General features: G+C 35.0%; 1 protein-coding gene across 1 annotated transcript in view; it reads right to left on the reverse strand.

Moving 5' to 3' along the window:
• The window catches only part of KLHL1 (kelch like family member 1), a 201,556-nt gene that overhangs the window by 99,532 nt on the left and 84,936 nt on the right, over window positions 1–17,088 (reverse strand). Inside the window, exon 4 of the mRNA XM_040056778.2 lies at window positions 9,667–9,863. Coding sequence (XP_039912712.1) covers window positions 9,667–9,863 — 197 coding nt within the window. The remainder of the gene's footprint in view (window positions 1–9,666; window positions 9,864–17,088) is intronic.

Here is a 17,088-nt window from a genome sequence, read left to right on the forward strand (position 1 = left end):
CTACCCTAAAGGACTCCTTCTCAATGTTAAAGTCTTGGGAATAGCAGAGATAAAATGTACTTAAAGCTTATGTCATGCTTTCTTGGTACCCCTGACCTGGAAATTCAATACCTACTACATTTTCAGAGAATTTAGTCATCAACTAATTTTCTACAAACACAGTCTAAGAACTCATGTGTGGGGGTTTATTTACTCACCCTTGAATACCTTAATGAAAACAAAGAAAGAATGCTTATCCCCAGTACTGGGACACATCCTTTAACCTTACCAAAGACACGCAAAAATGCCAGATACTGGATTTTACATTGGTACACAGACTCAAAGGTTTGAATTTACAGCTACAAAATTCAGCTAACTTGTTTCTTGTCTTCATTGTTTTCCATTAATGCCAAGAAAATCCCCCAAGATTCACTGTCTTTGGAGTGCATTTTTTAGTTTGATGTTTGCAGTTCTGCAGTTTGCATACTGAAACAGATTCATGCTGATTTTAGGCACTCACCAATGCTTGTTAGGTTAAGTCTGCTTGTCCTGAGCTGCCTCAAAGAGCAGTCGTTTATTACTGCCTACAATTCAGTCAGATGAAGCACAATTTACAAATTCTCCAAAGAAATATTTACAAATATTCCTCACTTGAGAGACTGAGATGTAGATCTGCTGATCTCACAATTACCATATGAAGAAGAGACCTATTAGAGTATCCTTAGAATGTAATTATATGTCTAAAGCATATAAGGTATTAGTTCAATGGGATATTAACATGGCTGCTGAATATTCAGTTTTTTGGAACTAGAATAAACTTGGGAAAAAAAAAAAAAACCCAAACCTTAAAGCTATAGGAACAGTTGAGACTTGTATATAATGTAAAAATGTTATTCATCTGAGAGCACTGCTTTTCAGAGCAGCCCTCTCTAGGAATTTCCCATACTAACCTTTTTAATAGAGCATCTAGACAACCAAATTGAAGTTCCTGATAATTAAGAAGCCATCAAATTGTGATTAAAGCACTACAGACTATTTCTGTAACTATTTTTCTCAGCATTTTACTACCAGGAGTTGTCTTTTCTATTAATCATCTAGCTGTCCATATGCTAGTTCTTGAAACACTCTTACCTTCCTCTTCTCCAACTGCGTCTTGATGGAGTGGTACTGTAACGTGCTATGTCACAGCTGTACTAAGGAGAACTTAAAATGAAAGCAGCACACTGTGCTAAGTGCTGATTATTGCTTTTAAACAAGAATCTTAAAAATACTGAAAGTGTGAAAGGTGATCTATAAAGTACAATTTCTTCTCAAACAAGAAAAGAAGAAAAAAGAAAAAAAAAGAAATTGGGAGTAGGAGTCATAATAATAGCAATAATAGTTTACATTAAAAAAAAAAGCTACTGAAATATTTTAAGTCATACTATCAAGAGAAATAAAAGATCAAATTTTGCGATTCAATTTAAAGTGGCAAGGATTTTGTGACTTGCTTGTGTTTGCACTTTTGCAGTTATTCACTTTTGTGTATTATTAGTATGGATTTAAAGGAACAAAACAGAAAATTGTAAACCTCAAAAAATATACTTCCCAGTCAGGCATAATTGTTACTGGATTGTAAATTCCCAAATGTTTTTCATTTGAATTTCTGTATCTTTGTTAATATTATTTATTTTAATTACTCTTTTTTCTTTGGAGTATTTTCAACTTAGTTTACTCATCCAAGGGGTGCTAGAGAGAGAAAGGATCTTATAAAAAAACAACCTTTAAACGGAGTATCAGAATAAGAGCTTTAAAAATCAGAATTTAACTATTCAAGTGAAAGGACCCTGCTTTCTTCAAAAGTAGCACACTATGTAGATCTAGGAAGCATTTTAAACAGAGATGTAATTAAACTTTTTACTCCAAGCTAGTACTGTGAGCATAAGAAACAGAAAATTGCAGAATGTTTTAAAATTTCAGTGTGTTAACTTGTTGCTAACATGCTGCCATTAACTTAATGCTAATAAAAGTCAATTAAATGCTAGCTCCGGGAAACCCATCTGTTGCACACTGCTTGAAAAGTAAAATTAAAAAAAAAAAAAAAAATCTGCATTTTTGCTTCAGTCATCCCTAGGTACTGCTCATATCTAAGACCTCTGAAAACATACAGGAAATATATTTAATAGCCTTACAGAATAATTTTGCTTCAAAGTGACCTCATCTAGTCACAGTCCCTGCTCAGAGGATGTCTTAACTAGGTCAGGTTACTTAGCAACATTTTCAGTCATGTCTTGAATACCTCCAAGAACACATCCCAAGAATTCCAGTGGTTGTTACTTTCCTAGTATTTAACTACTCCCAAAGTTCTAAAAAAACCAACCTTAATACTGAATTGGGATTTTCTGTATCCTAATTTGTGTCTGTTGCCTATTAATCTGCACCCCTAGCAACAGTCTGGCACCTTCTTGTCCGCATCCCCCCCATCATCTGTGCAGGTGCAGAGAGCAGTAAGGCCCCCCTCAGTACACCAGGTTTGTCAGGCCCACCTTCGTCAGACTTCCTCATGCACTGTTCCAGCATCCAATCAGCATGGGGACCTCCCCTGGACTAACTCCATTATATCCATTTCTCTCCTGTACTGAGGAATACAAAAGGAGACACAACACTTTCTGTTCGGTCTCATGGGTGCCAAATAGCAAAGGATCACCTTCTTCAACTTTCTCACCCCAGGATGCTGATGGCCTTCTTGCAGAAAGGGTACATTGCTGGTTTACGTTCAACTTGATGTCCTTTTCTGCACAGCTGTTTCCTAGACAGTTGCTTCCCAGCATGTAGCAGTGTGTGGGGGTTATTGTCTGTAGATTGCAGGACTTTACATTTCCCTTTGCTGAACTTTGTGATGTTTCTCACTTTTTGGATCAGGCCTTTTTAATACCCTTATTGGTGATCTGGATGAGGGAATCAAGTGCATCCTGAGTAAGTTTGCAGGAAACAAAATGTTGGGCAGGAGTGTCATCTGCTGAAGGCTAGAAAAACTCTGCAGAGTGATTGGCCCTTTCTGATGGGCCAAGGCCAGTGGTGTGAGGTTCAACATGGCAAAGTGCAGGTCCTGCACTTGGGTCACAACAATGCTGCATCTCCATGCAACACTGCATGCTTGGGGATGAGGGGTCATAAAGCCAAAAAGCTAGTGAAGGGTCTGGAACATAAATCCTATTAGGGTCACTCAGGTTACTGGGGTGGTTTAGCCTGGTGAAAAGAAGATGTAAGAGAGACCTTATTTCTCTCTGCAACTACTTGAATGGAGCTTGTGTTGAGTGGGGTTTGGCGTCTTCTCCCAGGCCTCTAGAGATGGGACAAGGGGAGGGAAACTGCCACAAGTTACACAAAGGGAGATTCAGGTTGGATATCAGGAAAAATTTTTTCACTGAAAGAGTGTTGAAGCATTGGAACAGGCTCTCCAATGAACCAGTGAAGTCACTATCCCTGGAGGCATTAAAAAAAATAAGTAGAAATGGCCCTTTGTGACATGCTTTAGTGGGTATGGTGGTATTTATTCGAAGTTGGGAATTGATCTTGGAGGTAATTTCCAACCTTAATGATTCTGTGATTCTGTGCCTTCAGCCCATTGCTTCAGCATACCCTCCAAATAGCAGCCTTGTTCTCAAACATATCAGTAACCTCCTCCTACCAGTTTGACGGCATCTGCAAACTTGCTGAGAGAGAACTCTATCCTATCAGCTAATAATTACCACCAATGGCGTATTAAAGAGGTCAAAGTGGCCAAAACAAAGTACATTTTGAAGTTAAAAAAGGTGTTATCTGATCAGCATCTATTGAGCAGCATGTGGTCAGCTATATTAAATAGGAGAAAGCAGCTTTATAACCCTGTACATAAATGATGTTAATCAGCTGGGACAGGGTTCAGCCAGGCCAGGATTAATTGTTGCAGTAGCCAAGAGGATGGGTAGCTAGGACCTGGAGGTTATTCTATACCACCTCATACCATTTTCCAGGGACTTGGGAGAAGCTTCCTTCCAGGTCAGGTAGTGTGGTAGATGACGCAGTTGAGTGTTGTTGTGTGGGGTTCCCCCATGGTGTACACGTGAATCATTTGCCTCCTTCTTGTAGACTTTGTCATTTGTTGCTGCAAGTGTTCCTTCTCTTATCTCATTGCTTTTCCCCTAAATTGTTCTTATCTCACCCTATGATCTTTACCTTTCGTGCCTCCAGTTCTCCTCTGCAGTCCCACTGCAGGGGGAGGGGGAGAGAAAAGGGGGAGTGAGTGAGCGGTGCATGGTTTGGAGTGCTTTAGTGAGAACACTAAATTGAGGAATACTACTCTTTACCATGACACTAAAGAACTGTTAAATTACAATTTTAAATTACAAGAGTTTTCTTGCCTCACTTGTTATCTGATTTTAGTTAAAGCTATACTAACACCGAAATAAACCCCTGATGTCTGATTGTACAACTACAACTCATTAATGATTGTTATCACTGTCTATGAATATATCAAAAATATTTGTCTTAATTTGAATATAGAGTAATGTTACAATATTTCAATATGCTTCAGGATAAACTGTTGTAAATGGAAAGGGAAGGTTTTACATATCACTCCTCCCCCACTCCAGCCCAACAGGTTTTAAACTGTGAAATTTTGTAGCCTAGATAATAAATATAACTAATAAAATGATCACTGAAGCTCTTCGCCATAAAAGATCATTAAAAATCTTGCAAAAGGCATACACTTCAAGTAAATGAAATGGTTTTTCCATCTGCAGTACAATCAGAATTCTCAGTAAATTAGAGTCCATATAGAGTCAGTACATGTCACTGAGATTACTTAGGTGCTCATAATTATGTTTGAATAATGTTTTGTTGTGCTGGGACTAATGATCCTTGCAGTGCAAAGCACAGAACTGCATCTCTGAGAAGCTAAACACCCCTTACCCCTTCATTCATGCAAACCTTCTGCATCTCCCAGGCTTGGAACTATAACATATGTTAGGATCCTTTATATCGCTAACGTTCTGACTGGGTTACAGACACATGAATCACTCTATTCCTTTATGTTCTTCTGGTCAAGGAATTTTTACTTATGGCCATTCTTCTGCTCAGTGCATCAAAGTAATTTGAAGATTTTACAAGTTTATGTTTAGCAATTCATTTTGAAATATGGTGAAACAGAAATAGGGAACAAGCTCTATCATTTCAATTCTCAAACTGTAGTTTCAAGATGCAAAATGATCACTGAGGTTTAAGTGAAGTTTCCGAGAGGTGAAGCACTGACAGATTAAATAGCCATATCTACGAGGTATTTCAATTTACTGTTTGAAGTAATCAGGTTTAAGTCAAATGACACGATAATGAGATGAAGAATCTGGTACTATATCATGGAAGGTAACACTCTCAATTTCTAAACATTATCTATGCATTGTAACACAAGAAGAACCATGGCCTTTACTGGGAGAGAGAAAGCAAATTACATTTGTATTCAAAACCATACCAAGTATGAGTTTGTTTTGTTTTTAAATAATTTGCCAGGCTTCAAAACCAAACTGCAATTATCTTTTTAAGGAAAAATATTACTTCCTTTTCCCCTTTCAGTATTTACCAATATAGCAAAGTAGTTGTAAGAAGGGGTAATGGGTAATGGTACATTAAAGCCACAGAGTCCACTAATCTAGTAAGGTCTATCAGAAACCTTCTCCAATAAACACACAAATTAGAGCATATTTGAAATGATCTACTCTAAAAACAAGTGCATCCCAACTAGGTGGCCATCACAATTTCAAATTACACTTTACTCTGTTTTCTAAAGAGACAGATAAGTCCATAGAGTACGACTTAAATTTCTGACAAGTATGAAAAGCTGATAAATTGCAGACTTTAGAGGTTAGCTTCCCTACATATGAAGCCACTTATAACTAGAAGAATAAAGAACTGTCACTAAAGATAGTTGATAGAAGAAATAATTTGCTTCAGCTTATTAATATGTTCCATTTTGCTGTTTTAATGGGTTTTTTTAAAGAGACATCACACATGCATTTCACTCAACTATCATCTAACTTAACTCTGGCAATAAACTAGGAATTTCAACATATGAGACATATGGTTCTGCAGATTGAAAGCTTTCAGAAATTGACAAGCTAGTAACAACCCAGATTGCAATTAAGTACAGAAGTCTTAAATCAAGAGACATTTGTGCTGCCATTCAAACTAGCAGATTCATTAAAAATAATTTAAAAAATAAAAATCACACCATAAAACACTGCCAGGGCATCTTCATACCTCAGAAGAAAACCAAACTACATTAAATCTGATGTGCCTAAAAATGAAACCAATTACAATTTTCATTTTTTTCTCATATTAATTTCTTCTTCGTAAAGAATTTATCTAAAATGTTACCATCCACATTCCATTTCTAAAAAGTGCAGGGAACGCAAACATAGAAATCTCTAGCATTCATTGTTTACCAAATTTTTATGAAATTTACCTTTCTCTTCCACCAATCTCACATTTTGCTATATGGCAAATGTATTTTCTAAGATTTTTCAAATGTTATTTTGTTTTCCTTCACTGCTTTTCTTATCTTCATTTCCTCACTTTCTCCCCTCTTCTATGAACACATTTGCTTTTCCTCACTTAGACTTTGCATTTCAAAATAATAACTTGATATCTGACACTGAAGACTAAACATCCCAGTAAACACCAGGGATATTATACCTCTGCTCATATATAAATTTATGGTTAACAAATTTTATTTACATTAGATAGGATATACCTGTGAGCACTATACGAATAAAAATTTCTATTCTTTGTTTACACAGATTTCATGGTTAGGGAAACAGAAATTATTCAGTGTGACAGAAAATGTGTTTGAAATTATATGTCTCCTGTAAACTGGATTCTTAAATTAACTGGTCTGCTCTTCAGAAACTTTTTCTTCTTCAGTATAAAGAAATTTACAAGCTCAAATGTAAATATCATATCATATCATGCTACGTGAAAGCACAAAGTGAGTTAGATAACAACAGTACAATTTAGAACTTAGATCAAGTCTGAGACTAGGCAAGCTGATTTCTTTGAAAAATTAAGATTAAAACATTTATGGAGACTCAATGAAGGAAAATATTTCATGAAAATACATTGATTTTCATTAAAATGCTATTGTGAAGACAACTGTGAATTACTTTCTACTTAAAAATAATTGGTGGAGAAAAGCTGTAAAACATTTGCCAGGTATAATGCAGGTAGAGAGCTACTGTTTTATTTCTTGTGGGTTTTTTTTAAATAAATCAATGAATATTTAATTTCAATTATGTAATTAGCTAAGAAGCAAAATTTTTCAAAAATGAGATTTAACTTGAGATGTAGCTCAAAATTATTGCTCAATCTATCATATAAACCACACCTATAAATCTATTTTTGCAAGATTATCTGAAAACTTTGTCTTGCTCCCCATTCTTACCCCAGTATAGAAGTATTGTTTCTTTGAAGTTCTTGATCTCAAGCAAACAACTGCACAAAATTCCAGAGTTAATCGGGCACTATTACTTCCTATTCACAACAAGCTTTTGCAATAACACTGTGGAAGAAGATTCACAGAGCTAGAATTAGAGATACTCCACTTCGAACTTTTAGAAAAAGCACCCCAAAAAGCTTTAAAGAAAGGGCCTTGAAGTTCTCTGGAATGCAAGAGAACTATTTTTTAAGGAAACAGTGTATTTTCCATCCTTTTTTTTAGCCAGCACTTCCCCTCATATCCTCTACAGAAAACTGGAGGAGTTTGTTAATGTTTGCCCTCATCACAGTCCATACTGCTGTCCTGGAGTCTAAAGGGAAAAATAAGGCTTTCTGTCACTTTGGACTCTATGCATCTGCTCTTTGCCTGTGCTCATCACTTTCCTGCCCTTTCTTCATATTCCCAGGTCTCTGGTCTTCCTCTATCACACTCCTCAGGGTATCTTGAACTGTGTAAGGTTTTCCTGGTTATGCATCCATGTAGAAGAACTAATCACTTTTCTCTGACATAGATTTTGATTAATAGTGCTCTACTGAAGATAGGCAGGCAATATGGCACTCATTCCCCACTCACAACTGGTCTTCCACATGTTAACACAAAAAAGTACATCAAATAGATGTGAGCTGACGCACACCTAAACAAAGCAACACAATGCCTATGAAAATATCACACATTATGAAGCTTATCTCTTTGGGTTATGTTTTCATTGGGTCAGAAAAAAACATTGTCATTTCATGGTGATTATCTGTTTTTCTCGCAAAGAGAAAGCATGACTTGTGCCTGCTTGCAAATGTCCTTGAAGATAAATCAGAGCTTGCTTGTTAATTAAAATTGACTGCCTTTATCTGCCATCTGATCTGCCATCTTTTGTTGGTGATTTTCCCATTACACATAATTGAGATTTTTAGAACTCAGCATTAAAAGAATAATAAATTATATACCAAATATCTGAGACATGGCACAGATCTTTGTGAACTTTGTGTTATATTAGATATGTAATAATCACAAGTGTTCAAATGGATTAAAATGAGCAATTTCATTCACACAAAAATATTTCAATAAGTTAATCTAAAGAATCATAAGTAGTTTCAAAAATTTTTGAAATCTATGTTTTTCTCTACTTTTTCATGTTCATATAACAAAACAAACTGAAAATATAAAAGTACTATATAAATCCAAGAAACATATTGATAAAAAGTTTGTATTTTTTCAAAACACATCTGTTCAGTCCTAAAACAATTTAATTCGAAAGAAGATCACATGAATTCTGCTCTGACAGCTTATTTCTCTCTGCTTACAGAGGAAGATTAAATCAACTAGCTTGGACCTGTAATAAAGTTCCAAATAACTTGCTCCAGAAGTGTAACATTGGTATAACTACCTGAACTGCAGTGCTAAAAAACACAGTTAAACCTGTGAATTGTAATGTGTTATTAGTTACAGAAAAGAATAAATAAAATAAGGATATAAATGCTGAACAAGAGAATGAGATTCATTGAACTGTGCTCTATTACTTCAACAATAATTTCAGTAGGGACCTAAAGGGACCATTATTTCTCATAAACGTTATATAATCTACTCCTTATGTAAGTTTAATTTCATGAGCCAGATGTTTTTAATATTGTCAAACTATGAAAAATCAAATGGCTACCAATATGATTTAATTTCTGAATAAGTAGCATAATTTTGATTCATTGATTCGGGTTAAATTTTGACATTAATTCCATACCTGTTCTGTCAGATGAAATTAGAAAAAAAAATTAAATACTATCAGATAAAATTCCTTATTTCTAGAACTTCCTGTCTTAATCTACTTCACGGATGACTAAAAGGATGACTAAAATTCTTGACAAAAAAACCGCAAACTCACTACCCAAAAAAACTTCCCTTCAGAGCATTCCCATGCAGAACAATGACAAAGCTTTCCTAAAGCTAAACTAAAAAGTATTACAATGATCATGCATCTAAATAGGTTATAAACAGTTCTGACCCAGCAAACAGTGCATCCATCATATAAGGCCAATTGTCATAGCTTCATTGAAGTTTGTAGGAATCACCACTTCAACGGTGTCAAAAGGACGACTTATAAAGTTCCAAATACAGAATCATTTCAATCCAAAAACTAACAAGGTATTTTTACTTGTAGAGATTATAATTTAGATATTCCAAAACTGCCTTACCATGGTGTAGTTGTGAGCCACCTTCATAAGCTCTGTGCACCCTTGTGCATCGGCAAATGCTCGTATTCCCAAACAGTTGGATGGGTGCAAAAGCTTCATTAGAAAATGGCAGCAAACCTCTACGACTTGGGGGAGCTGGAGGAGGCAGGCAGCTGCTAGGAGGTTTTCAATGGTGTCCTCTTTTAACTCCAGGCAGCCTAAAAAAAAAAAAAAAGTATTGATAACAAATGCAAACTTATTTACTTAGTATTTACATTTACATAGTATTGGAAGATGTTTTTATCTTCCCAAACAATCGTACCTCTATATAAATAAGTCTACCGAAAAAGTGAAGAAGAGAAGGATTAATCTCCCTGACTGAACACCCGACTGACCTGGAAATTATAGTATTAGAAATATTTCTTTTTAAACTACTATTAATTCAACTATACAACAGGCATAAAAAAAGAGACTGTACTGTGTGAAATGGAAGAGAAGACTTGGAAATCTTGATATCAACCAGGCTGTGGATAGGTTTTTTGTTGGGTTTCTTTTATTTTTTTCATTGAAATTTGTGATGAAAAATGTTGTCTTCAGTGGCACAGAGCGAACCTCACAGGCATTTACTTCCCTGAAAAGAATTAAATAACTGCATACTATAGTATGAACAAATCCATAAATACATATTCAAAACAAGGCTTTACAGTCTTCAAACATTGTGCTGCTTATTTGTAATGTGACTTGGGATTAATGTTATCCGAGCAACATATGGCACGCTTTTCATAACATAGTTCCTCTAAAACAATTTATATTAGCGAAAAGAAACATTAAGTAATACTTATATTGCACTTAATTCTGTAATTTCACAAGTCATTATCTTTACCTTGCAGATTGACAGACATTTTTTAATAAATAACAGGTAAAATAGAATAAAATAAACTTTAAAAATAATTTATTTTAGGTTGGAATATGTAATTCTTGTTATAATGCTCCCCCCAATCATAATATTAAATTTTATTTTTACATTAGAATCTTATAAATTTTTTACATTAATTACTTTAAAAACTGCAAACTAAAGATTACAAGGATGTTTTAGAGAACTGAAAAAGAACAGGAAAATAAAATGTGCAAATTTAATACAAATTGTCAAAAAAATACTTCTGATTTTATTGTGCTGTGCTTGGAAAAATAATTTCCGACTATAAGAGGATTAAGTGTATATTGATATTTCTCTTAGAAGTATAGTTTAACACCTAAATAAACTCATTCTTTTCCCGCACAAACTGTATTTGTTGTCACATTAAAAAAAAAAAAATAAAAATCTTAATAATTCTATTGCATGGCACTAAGGAGTTCTAAAATCCTCAATTTCACAACAGCATGCAGTGAAAAGAAAAGACACTTTATATTGCAATACCAAACTCAAAATACAGTAACATTAACACTGCACATCTGATCTTTTCTCCTTTCACTGTATCTGGAGCTTTTAAAATAAGATGGAAACTGTGAAGTTATGCTTTACTAGATTTAGTTATAATACACCCTTTTGCAAAGGTCAGAGAATCAGATCAAGCACACAGCCTAATTTCAGTAGGTTTCCTCTCCTTATTTTTATTCTTTTATTAATGTCACATGAGTTTCTCTTTATGTTATCTAACCTTTTCTCACAATTTCTGTACACCACATCTTTCTGCAATGTGGTCAGAAGGCACACTCACCAGCAGATTCTTGGCTGACCCATTTATTCATCAGTGACACGCCCGCATTTGCTGCATGCCTGCAGGTAATGGCTGGCTCAACACACAATCTATTCTCTGGAAGATAGTTCCACTGTGTAAAGTGGAAGCATTCAAAAGATAGTTGTTTGCAGGTTAAAACTGACCACCCTGGTACCAGAAGTAAAAAAAAAATTAAAATGTGCAAAAAAACCCCCCAAAACAGCCAAACCAAACCAACTAAACCCAAAAAACCAAAACCAAAACAAACAAAAACCCGAATACAGCAACAACAACAACAAAAAAAAACCTGCAGACAAGCCCAAAACAAACAAACAAACAAAAAAAGAAAGAAAAACAAAAAGAATTCTAAATCTCCTTTTCTTACATGCTATTTATTTTTCAACGAGCTCAAAAAAGTCTCTGGCCCCACAAAACTGATCCAGGTAGCATTTACAAAGTGATGTAAGTATAGAAAGAATCACTTTCAATATCCTAACTTTATGAGGAAAGGTAACATCATGGTTTGGCCTTTTTATCACTAAAGGTAGCTACCCTTAGGAAAAAAAACCCAAAGGAATCAGTTGAAACCACATCAATCTATCTGTTTTCAAACTGAGATATTTTCTTTTCACTTTAAGGTGCACCAGTCCTGGTACCAGTATTAGTTGGGAAATACCAGTATTAGTTGGGAAATAGTAGGGTTAAACTAAGTTTAAATCAATAAAAAAATATTATCTCTTTTATGAATCATCTATTTCTTTATGTAACTAACATGGAGATTTTGAAGAAGATGCTTCACATTTTAATAGAAGAGTATGAACATGTTTCTCCTTCACATTTTAATAGAGGAAGTAAACAACGGCTTCTGGGTTATCTGGGGATATGAATATATTACAGCTTGACTTATTTTTAACTAAATTCAGAAATACTTATTTATTACTTAATATATCTATGATAAAAGCTACAAAAGTACACTTAGTATGAGTTAAAGAGTTTATTGTTCTTCATTCTTTTAGCCTCAATAATAGATAGGTTTTTAATGCATATAAATGTTTTCCAAATCTTACTTATCTTCTTTTTGAATATCAAGACACCTTCACAAGGACTGTATTCCCTTTTTCAGAAGAGTGCTATGACATTTTAATGCAAATTCCTCTGGGATATCAAATGCTTAGCATGGTCAGAGTTTGAACAAAGAAAGCTGTTAAGGGGCTCTGTATATAAAATATTAAATCTTCAGACAGTTTCATATTGGCAATTAGAAGATCTAAGCATCTATTTAAAAATGTTTAATGGGATATTCAAGGGGCATTAATATTACTGCTTCTTCAATTCACCTCCCCCTCACAAATTTTTATGCAATAAGAAGCTTGCACAAGTGCCTTAGTCTGAGGAAAACAAATTAACCAGAGCTTAAAATCTCCTTTTGTATCATTAATTAAGATGAAAAAATATGAGGAAAAAACTATCAAAAGAACTTTAATGTATTCTAATTGTTATTCTAAATTATATGTGTTTGTGAAAAATTTTATGTGCATTGCTTATGCAGAAATTAAAATGCCTGCCTTTAGCATGCATTCTCATAACGACTACATGAATTTTATTTACCTCATTACCAAATGTGAAGCAGAGATAAAATAAGAATTCTCAGATATTCTTTTTCTATTGCCAGACCTTTTCCCACGTTCAGGGACAATTTTGATTTCGGGTTGGTTTGTGGGTTTTTTTTGGTTTTGGGGGGTGTTTTGTTGTGGGGGGTTTTTTTGTTTGTTTGGTTTTTTTTGTTTTACTTTTTTTGTTGTTGTTTGTTTTGTTTTGTTTTCTTTCTTTTTCTCTTTTATTCTCTCTTCTTCACTGCTGAGTATACTTTAGGACTATTTTTGATTACAGTGGATCACTGCACGTCTGCCCACCTTTGTATGATGTTAATAAGATCAATGTGTATCACAGGAAAAGCCTTCTACAGCTATTAACCAACGGATTGGACCTGTGATGGGACAACTCTGTAGGTAGAGATAATTTTCTCTGTGTATAAGCAATGAATTTTAAACTAAAATTGTAACACATCATAATATTGTTTTACATCATGTGCACAGTAGTTCTTTTTCTCTTTTGTAATTACACACTTATTCATAGAAAGACTCAACATTCCTAAGAGCGCTACAAGTGTGTGTAAGGGAAATCATGGGAAGCATCAAAGAATTAGAAACAAAGGCTAAAACTAATTCCTTGTACTCATGTATTTATCTTTTTAACCTTTCTATTTCATGTGTTCATCAGCTGTGTTGCACTTTTGCAATGTTGCTGAATGGAATTATTTCTACAGGATAATCTACCGGTTAATCTAGTTTTAGAAGGTCTAATTTTTTTTTTTTTTTTTTTTTTTTTTTTTTACGGTAAATAAATGGTATCAAGATAGTATTTATTCATCTTCTACATAGTAGATTGACTACAAGAAGCTTATTAAAAAGGTCCTACGCCTCACACTGCTATGATAAACCTTTTTGCCATTGCTTATCTTAATCATTCCAAATCTTAGGTACTTTGAGGTAGCTTACCTGACCTAATCACCCAAGATCTCCTTTTATAGTCCACAGAGAGAAATAGGAGGTCTCAGAGCAGTTTTCACCTGCTCTGTTTCAGTCATGTACTGCAGAATGAGATTAATCACTCCCTGAATGGCTATTTCTTGATTTCAGCTACAAAAGGAGCACCTTCATTCGGCTTACTGAGACACTACTGATATTTATATTTGTTTATATGAATTCAGTTCATCTTCTCCCAAACAGCACTGGAATCATCAGAGCCATCAGGTTTCAGGTGATGAAATACTCTTCAGGTTCAATTCTGATGATCAGTTCTCTCTGTTATGGTGAATTCCTGGTAGTGACATAGTGTGTGAAATCACCTTTTATGTCTATCCATGAACACCAGTCAATGAAGAATGCTATAAAAAATATCTTCTGTGTAGCAAAACATCTTTGTGTCTCCAGTTTGACCTATGCCTTAAAAGATAAATTCTAGGCTGTATGGTCTTCTATACTTATTATAAAGATGAAGATGTGATCAGAAAAGAAAAAAAGACACAATACATTCACTTAGCAGAGGTTTCTGCTGATCAAACTGTGTTTTATTTTCTATTAATTATTTGCTGCAGACCACATTCATCAGTTGTACTTGAGGAAGAAGGCATTCTATGGCTAATTGTGATTATTTAGAATCATAGAATAGTTTGGGTTGGAAGGGACCATAAAAATCATCTGCTTTCAACCCTCCTGCAATGGGCAGGGACACGTCCCACTAGACCAGGTTTCCTCCATCCAGCCTGCCCTTGAACACTTCCAGGGTGGGACATCTCCAGCTTCTCTAGGCAATCCGCTGCAGTAACACCCCATCCTCACAGTAAGGAATTTTTTCCTATTATCCAATCTAAACCTGCTGTACTTCACTTTGAAGCCTTTTTCTGTCTCTGTGTGCCCTTGTATATATTCCCATTCCACCTCTCTTGTAGGCTCTCTTTAATTAATTTATTTTTATGTATAAAATAATTTCATAAATTATTCCAGAGACATAAATATGCAGCTTGTAAAAAACGAAAAAGTTGCCATCACAGTAATATGAGAATTCTTATAAATTAACTAGATTCACTCTTTTAAAATACTGTACAATTATTTACACCCTAATGACATATCTTTGAGTAAGTGGACTAAACTGGTCTAATCACGTGATCCTTCATCAGTACTGCCATTCCCCTTTACTTAAATAGCATGAAAAATTACAACATTGCAGAGTGATAAGGAAATGCTATTAACAAATTAAAATCTCCCTGAGGAGGAAACTTCTGGCAAATGTCTGGCTAAAGATCAGAAAACTATATTAACTAAAATAATCCACAATGTGTTACCTTTTCATCTCCTGTTCTGAAAAAAACCCCTCAAAACTATAAACCAAAACACCTCTGTTGTATAACTGAAATGCTGGGTTTTACAGAAAATTTGTCCACTGACTCACATACAACAGCTTTTTAGAGAGAGACATTAAAATGTTATTTTCTCCTTATGCCATTCACATGCCTTAGCTCACTTGATATACTTGAACTTAGTCACCTGTAAGATATACACATTCGAATAACAGGACTAAAAGCAGCAAATCATTTCAGCTGTGAGCCTCATCCTCATAAAACCTTTCTATCAAATGTGAAGAAAAGATATGTTAGCACTCTGAGATAGAAGATAAAATGTTAAAATACAAACATCATTCTTGGGATTATATGCTAAATATTACTGGTTTGTACTTGCACAGATGACCATTATGCAAGTAATTTTGTACCAATAATTCAGCTAATATACAGGCATTGCATTTGGAAATTTTAAGCATAATTATGTATATAAATAGAGGAATAAAAACTCACAGTTTAAAACAAAGGAAAAAGAAAAAGCCAAAATAAAGTTACCTCAAAAAATATAAAACAACACTTACTAATTAAATTTCAAACAGCACAAATCTTGCACTCATTCACAAAATAGGCTGGGAGATGACAAGAATTATTCCCAAAAGCTCATTTCATCTATAAAGCCTTCGTTTCCCTTAATTGTTTTTAGTCAATGGACTATGGCACTTATGTTTGCTTCCAGACTGTATGTTCTACTTATCATGCTGCACACATCAAAAGCCACTCCAGGAATTTACATTTGTAAACAAAAGCAAACTTCAGCTTGAGAATCGGGGAAGTGTTTCACTTCACAAGACTTGTAACAAATATTGAGTACATCTCGGAGAAATACAACCTTTCTATTACACTGAACACAGTCAAGCTTTGGCCTCTGGTGGGAAAAAAAAATAAAAAAGGAAAAAAAAATGTCTCAAGGACAAAGGAGATCAGTTTTCAGTTTTGAAGGAGCAGATTCTCCACATCTGAAGCAAGCTCAGAAGCAGGAGCTCTCACCTCTGCTAGAATAAGCTTCTTAACGTCTCAGGCAATGATTTGGCAGCTTATGCTACGGTAGCACAGAGCAGTTCAAATCCAGGCTTAGAGAACAAAAAGTTACAGAAACAGAGGCATCAATTGCCAAGAAAAGGGTTTTGCTTATGAATCTACCTTGCAGCCTAATGAAATCTACTTTGCTTTGGGCTGGATTGCAGTGCTGGGAGAAGTGAGTACTCCAGTCACATCCTGTTCTGAGAGTACACTTCATCACAGCTGCTGTCAGACAGGCACAGAGCAGAAAGGCAGTGAAGGTGTTTTACAGTGCAGGAACAGCAGTAAACACCTGAAAGGTGAGGACCTCTCTCACAAACTACCATTGCAATTTTCATGATTCTTTTGTTCTTGTTTTGGAACTGTAGATACACAGCTAGGCAGCTGAGCTCAAGGGAGTGGATATGGGTACACATCTCCAATGCAGGACCTCCAGAAGGAAACATATTAAAGAGGCAGACCATGCTGCAGCAGCCTGTCTGATCACTTCACTGATGCCATTTAAGCAACAGGCTGGCATGTGCCAGATGGCAACACAGAGGGATGACACTCCTCCATTCAAAGGAACAATCACTTTCCAGTGACTGTATTAATGTTCAGTACTTGTTTAAATCTCTCTTTGGAGATGAAAAACTTTGAGCCTAGCAAGGGACAGCTTTAAAAGTGCACCATGCAGTTCACCCAGTTATCTGTTCTTCCCCTCCATACTCATTGCTTCCCTGTGTCTGCCTGAATTTATTTTTATTG

This window comes from Hirundo rustica, chromosome 2 (genome assembly GCF_015227805.2).
Source record: "Hirundo rustica isolate bHirRus1 chromosome 2, bHirRus1.pri.v3, whole genome shotgun sequence".
Taxonomy (NCBI): domain Eukaryota; kingdom Metazoa; phylum Chordata; class Aves; order Passeriformes; family Hirundinidae; genus Hirundo; species Hirundo rustica.